Source organism: Pelophylax lessonae (assembly GCF_965119305.1).
Source record: "Pelophylax lessonae genome assembly, chromosome: 4".
NCBI classification, from domain to species: Eukaryota; Metazoa; Chordata; class Amphibia; order Anura; family Ranidae; genus Pelophylax; species Pelophylax lessonae.
Window position 1 is genome coordinate 342,882,648 of NC_138771.1, and position 6,848 is coordinate 342,889,495.

A 6,848-nucleotide genomic window follows, 5' to 3' on the forward strand; every position below is an offset into this window, starting at 1 on the left:
TATCTTTTCTCATCAGCAGTACAGTATATAACAGGCTTGTGACTTATTTATTTATTATTATTTATTTCAGGTACTTATATAGCGCTGTCAATTTACGCAGCGCTTTACATACCCTCAATGAGCATACAATCTAAGGTCCCTAACTCACATTCATAGTAGGGCCAATTTTATACAGGATCCAGTTAACCTATCAGCATGTCTTTGGAGTGTGGGAGGAAACCGGAGTACCCGGAGGAAACCCACGCAGGCACAGGGAGAACATGCAAACTCCAGGCAGGTAGTGTCGTGGTTGGGATTTAAACTAGCAACCCTCTTGCTGCTAGGTGAAAGTGCTAACCACTACACCACTGTGCCGCCCCTTCTGTCAGTGTCTGGGTAAAGCTGGTAGGAGGAGTTTACATTCTCCTATGACTATCCTATGAGATAGCAGGACTCCTGACCCTCTGTCTGGACAGTGCTGATTGGCCCTGTGTTGATCACTTGCACCCTCCCAAGAAAGAAATAAAAACTCTTTAGCAATACACACCCAACTGAGCATGTGCAGAGTGCCTCCAAGGCTCTGTATTATCAGGAGACTGATTGGGGACAGTAAAAGAAGGGGAGGGTCAGAGAAGACAGGATCAAACAGCCCTTTTACACAATGCAGAAGATTAACCCCTTAGGTTCCACAATGAGTATAACAAGCATGCTTTACTGCATATACAGACTGAGTTTACTGTTGTGTGTTTAGTAATACTTTAATTGAACAAACTGAAGATAGAAGCTGATTGGCTACCATGCACATCTGCACCAGATTGTGCACTCTTCAGTTTTAGTAAGTCAACCCCAGTGTGTCTAGGCACATCTTTGACTCTTCATATAACCTTTTTCTAATATTACTTCCATAGAAGGAGCACTAATAAAACATAAGCAGGAAGGTGTATGCAGTGCAGATTTCCCTCCAGCAAGCAGCACATATTGTGTTAGACTAGGAATGACAGGCAGCAGTGTTTTAGATGATCGCACACTGCAGATATACAATAAAAGACTGTAGGCAAAGTAGTGCCTAGGCATAGTTCCATTCAAGGAATTGCACTATCTTTCTGATTGCCAGACAAAATATAATTTTTATTAGGGTGCTGTTCAGGCACCATTGGGACACTTCAAAATGGGGGAAATTTAATCAATGAGCAGACCTGACTCCAAAACATTGTTCCAGTGTGTCCCAAGGATGGTAAATAGGGTTGAGGTTGGGACTGTCGTCCATTTGAGTTTCTTCACATCAAATGCATCACACTATACAGGGTTTACTAAAACTGGAGCATACAAAATCTGGGGCAGCTCTGCAACTAAACCAATCAGCTTCCAGGTTTTATTGTCAAAGCTAAACTGAACAAGCTGAAGTTAGAAGCTTAATGGCTACCCTGCACGGCTGCACCAGATTCTGAGTGCTCACGTTTTAGTAAATTTCCTCCAATGTTCCTTATAATGCAATAACCCTATACTTTTTGTGTTCAGATCCATTTTGAAATTACAGTGCCCCCTCTAATAAAAGTCTGGTGCCAGCTGTGCCCAAATACATGTATTAAAACAGAAGCATGTATAATACAAGTTTTAGCTGCATCATGGTGATCCTTCAGACCTTACCTTCTTCATTGCCATCACACACGGGGGTTTTGGATGAGTTATTGGCTCCCATTGTTGCTTGTGCCAGGCTCCAGGTTCAGCAGTTACATTCTCATAAGATCCACAAGGCAAGTGATCAGTTTGCATCTAACTGCCAGAAATACGGGTGACTTAGCTCTTTCATCCTAAAGAAGAGACAGTTATTCCACATGATTGATGTACCTGTGTGTGCTGACATATTCTTACAAGAAAGCAAACAGCCCATGCAGCACAAGGTACTCAACGAAAGCATTTAAAGCGCTTACAAGTCAAGTCTCTGTTTTACAACGCAGCGAGTAATTTATCAATGAAACATGAGCATGTGCTATGGAAACACGTTCATTGATATCCACATGATGTTCAGCACTGCCTTCAGCATAATCCAACAACGATGCTTGCTGCATTTAATGAATACATTTGCAGAATAGATGATACTGACAAGCTACCAGATGTAATCAGAATGGTTTTTATTCGGTATACAGTAAAACACACATGCTTAGCAACAGTTGTTTTACTACCACTAAAACAAATGTGGTCAAGCTTCTTATTAGTTGTTGAATTAAGTATAGGTGGCTTATTTAAAGGGTTAATTCTGTCCATATTACTTAAAATTAAAAAATTAAAAAAGTGTGTATTTTTTTTAAACTGTATGCTCTATATTTCATTTACTTCTCTCCAGAAGTATAAGTATGCAGGCTTATACATCTGTTCAGCACAGGTATTATGTATATTTGTATGTACTTTATGTTCATATCAGTAATAAATAATATGAGCTTATAAAAATACTTAGTAAGATTTGCAGTGCCATTCATGAATAGACACTTGAATAGCCCTGCTACAAGTGAAGCACGGATGCTGCAGCATAGAGTACAGTGACCTAGGTCAAGCAGCCTGTGCTAGTATATTACCCGCAAGAAAACAGCCAATCACATGACACTAAGCACAATCCAGTATATTTCAATCCAATTCTGAGGATAACTGTTTAGTTGGATTAGAAGGCTAGAAATATTTCAGAAGGTTACTGTATATAATCATCCTCTTTACTAATGAAGTAGATTGGTTGTTACTGAGATGAGATGAAAAAATAGCTTGTACCGTATTTGGCATAACATGGTCTTCTAAATTAGGGGACTGTGATGCGGAATCGACACCAAGATGCACGGCAAAAAAGTTATTTGAGTAAAAAACATATTCAGTTTCCCGAACCTGCATGCCAATTTATGGAAATGTTTTCAGCAGAACAAGCAATATATGCAGTTTGCTTTACTACTAATATATGTATAATATACTGTATGTGTTAACATTGGATGTACCAAAAATGCTCCAAACTATCCCTCTAACCAGCAGGAGATTTTTAAATTCATTTCCAAAATGAATGCTGACAACACCAAAGTGTCTTCCTAGTGCATAAACTATATAATAGAAGTAAAAGACATCCAATTTTAAAAAGAAATAACTACCGGAGAAAAAGAAACCTAAAAATCATGTGTAAACAAATTTAAATAGAATAGAAAAAATAGAACAGAAACAAAAGTAAAATAATTAGATCAAGTAACATCTTTCTGCAGAGTATGGTCGTATTTTTGACATAAAAATATATATATAATATATATAATATATAATATATATATATATATATATATATATATATATATATATATATATATATATATGTATATATATATATATTTAGAAATATATATATATATAGACATTAAAATATATATGTATATATATATATATATATATATATATATATATATATATATATATATATATATATATATATCATGTATGTATATATATATATATGTAAAATATGATATATATATGTGTATATATATATATATATATATATATATATACATATATATCATATATATATATATGTATATATATATATATATATATATATATATATATATATATAAAAATATATATATATAGACATTAAAATATATATGTATATATATGAACAAATACAATAAATATCGCCCTAAGTGCAGCGGCCATGTTAAATACTTTTCTACAGCGTTCAGCATCTTCTACAACTTGCTTCACATGTATCAGAGATCTAAAGAAAAGACACCATTCATATTTTCCACCTCTGAATACTCAGCAATGGTGTCATATATGTAAAAGATTGCACTGCCCCTGTCTGCTTTACATTTATTTTAATTTCAAGGAATAGATTCCGTTTAAATCTTTTTGTAATGTTGGTTATTGTTTTTGCAGTATATACAAGATATTGTGAAATTAAATATTTTGTATACTCTCAAACATATATTTAGAAAAAAATAATATGTACAGATGTACATCTGATGTCTCCGAAGAAGTATGGAGTCTGCCATTGTTGACTTTTCATTCTGCAAAAGCTTCTTCTTTTAATACTTGAACCACTAACAAGTACACTAATAAGGACCTTCTGACCTATCTCTGACTTTTATGATGTGCATATTTGTTCTAGATCAATATTAAAGCCAGGGAACATGCATTAATGGCTGAAGGTCATCATCTCCAGACCTCAAATTCCTAGGTTAACTAAATGGGATGCACTTTCTGGATTACTCCGTGTTACCTTTTGGTTTTCATCGTTAGGTTACCAGATCTCTATTGCATAGTCCTTACTACTCAAGGCTGTCATGTAGATTATATCCACATTTTATATTGATTTCCTGTATGTATATTCACACTTTTTATTGATTTCCTGTATGTTTATCCACATTTTATTTCCTTTTACAGCACAACAATTTGGTTAGAGAGGATCCACTCACATGGTCCCTTGGAGTGGGTCTCCTCAACCTAAATTGTTGTGAATGGAAATCAACATAAGGCATGGAAATCAATTAAGAGTGTGGATATACATACGGGAAGTCAATATAAAGTGTGGATACACTTACAATGCACAATCTTACTCAAGTTGCACTTTCTATATTATCTGAACATACTAGCATCTTATCCCATTACATATTAAGAACATATAGGTTTTCTATGTGGAAATATTTTCATGTCTTAATGCACCAGTAATTCTGTTATTTTTGTTAATATTTGTTACTAAGACCTTTTCACTTTATAATAGAGTTCTAAGGCCATTGCATATACTTAAAGCAGCTATGTAACACAACAGGTGGAGTGATACAGACGTACATATACCTTAAAGTTGGACACTGTCATGTCCAATCAGTTTCTCTAGCAATTACAGTTTTTTAATATATGCATGTATAAAAAATACATATAAATATATGCATCTACACACTTTATTACAGCTAGTTGCATTAAGTACAAAAACATACACCTGTTACGTTTAGGGCTGTTTATATTTTTACAGAATTACTAACAACTCCATAGTAAAATGTATTAAGCATTATACTAAAAAGATGTGTTTAATGACAGTATTACTGTTACTACACATTATAAACAGAGCAGGACGGATTCTATAAAAAGGATAAGGTTCTGTTCATTAAAACTTAGGTGAAATAAGTGAAATAAGTTCCCCTATAAAGTGCAATGTAAACAGCTTACCTTGATTCATGGGAGGCCAACACAGAATAATAACAGGTGAGTCCTGAGAAAGCAGCAGAGCTGAGAAGAACAGATGCTGCTGGAGGTAAGGAAGGGATACTGGATGACAGGCATAGAGGGTGGTCCTTCTGATCAGCTGTATAAACAAGTTCAGTACAAAGAGATGATGTCCCTACGAAGTTTCCTAGCCAGCCACTGACTGGAGCTTTTGGTGCCCCCTAGTGAATTCTGCTGGAAACATCAACATTGAATGGGATGCGTATTTTCCATAGGAAAACATCTTACGTCTAAGTGATTAGCTAAAGGGTGATGTCAGATGGGCAATTGATTTGCAGTGATCCTCTATTTTTTAAGTGATTTTTTTGCTAAGGATATTTTTTATGGAATCGCTAACTTGCTGCAATTCGTAGCTCAGTCACTCAGCGATTGAGCGTAAGTAGCGTTTCATGCCAGTGACAAGCTCTCCGGTGGCAATCACCCTGCATTCACATCTTTTGCTTAGCTACAGATTGCTGAAGGAGAGTAAATTGAAGAAAAGCACACCAACCTAATGATGTAGAAAAGAGAACAATTAGGCTTTATTCACACAGCCGTACAGGGACCATACAGTCAGCTCAATCACTCTTCCAGGACCCACAGCTACTGCATACAGTCGTCTTTTAAGCCTTACAGACTATTCCTCATTTATAGCTCCCAAATGTCCCTCGTTTTTCACCAAATCCCTCTATCTCTATTTCTTCTAAATTAGTGCCTCATTTTTAATCTGAGCTGTGGATGCTTGTAAATATGAATTATTCAACTATGAGAAGTGTTATACATGTAGTACCTACCCCTGTAGGAGTCGCTGTAAGTTAACAGGTTCTTTCCCCACATGGTGAAGAGGCAGCCAGGCACACAGCAACATCCCATTCACTCATTGAACAGTCTAGGGCAGTGATGGCAAACCTTGGCACCCCAGATGTTTTGGAACTACATTTCCAATGATGTTCATACATTCTGTATGTAAAAACAACTGGGGTTCCAAGGTTCACCATCACTGGTCTAGGGATGTCTTTCTGAATAATTATTGCTTGAAGAAATGTATAACAGGAGAGAGTAGAGGGGTGTGTGTAGGCAGGTAATAGTTAACGCTGCACCAGCGGGAAAGTTGAGAATTATTTGTGTTCCCATGTTTTCTTTGGGTGGGCTTCACTGGGTTGACCCACTTGTTCTGTGCGATATAAAAAGAACAGAGGGTTTCGAGCTCAGGGAAGGGGAGGTGGGTGGGGGGGCTAGGACATACTTACAGGGCTTTGTACTGCTGTTCTATGGGAGTATAGAAATCCAGTGATGTGCCAAAGTCTGAGTCCCCACTGACCAAGAGGAACACTGGGGCTTGTAGTCCATCTTGAACCCATCAGCTATGGACGCTGCCAAAGATGGACTCTTTTCTTAAGCAGGTATGCTGGGGCAACCACAAGCCTGAATTAGGGACTAAGGATGTTAGGGAAATGCTTGAACTTTATTTTTGACTGTCGCTTGTGTTTGTCATCATGTTAATTTATTCAAGCAAAGTTTTTGAAACATTTTCTTTAACTGGTATGAAGTTAGTAAAGGGGTATAATGCAAGTAACCGGCACATATAGTTGCACCAAGGGACACAGCGGGGTGTGAAGATAAGGGTAAAAGAGTGCATACAGTGT

The 6,848-nt window shown here is 36.5% G+C and overlaps 1 protein-coding gene across 3 annotated transcripts in view; it reads right to left on the reverse strand.

Annotated features, from left to right (window-relative positions):
* The window catches only part of STK32A (serine/threonine kinase 32A), a 312,631-nt gene extending 307,334 nt beyond the window's left edge, over positions 1–5,297 (reverse strand). For 2 of the 3 annotated variants that reach the window (XM_082252874.1, XM_082252876.1), the window contains exons 1-2: positions 5,167–5,297; positions 1,627–1,790 (exon numbers count right to left, since the gene is read on the reverse strand). In XM_082252874.1, the coding sequence (XP_082109000.1) occupies positions 1,627–1,678 (52 nt within the window). In that variant the 5' untranslated portion in view covers positions 1,679–1,790; positions 5,167–5,297. Of the gene's footprint in view, positions 1–1,626; positions 1,791–1,910; positions 1,972–5,166 lie in introns of those variants that run through there. The other variant, XM_082252875.1, reaches the window with a different exon arrangement.
* Between the last annotated feature and the right edge of the window lie 1,551 nt (positions 5,298–6,848).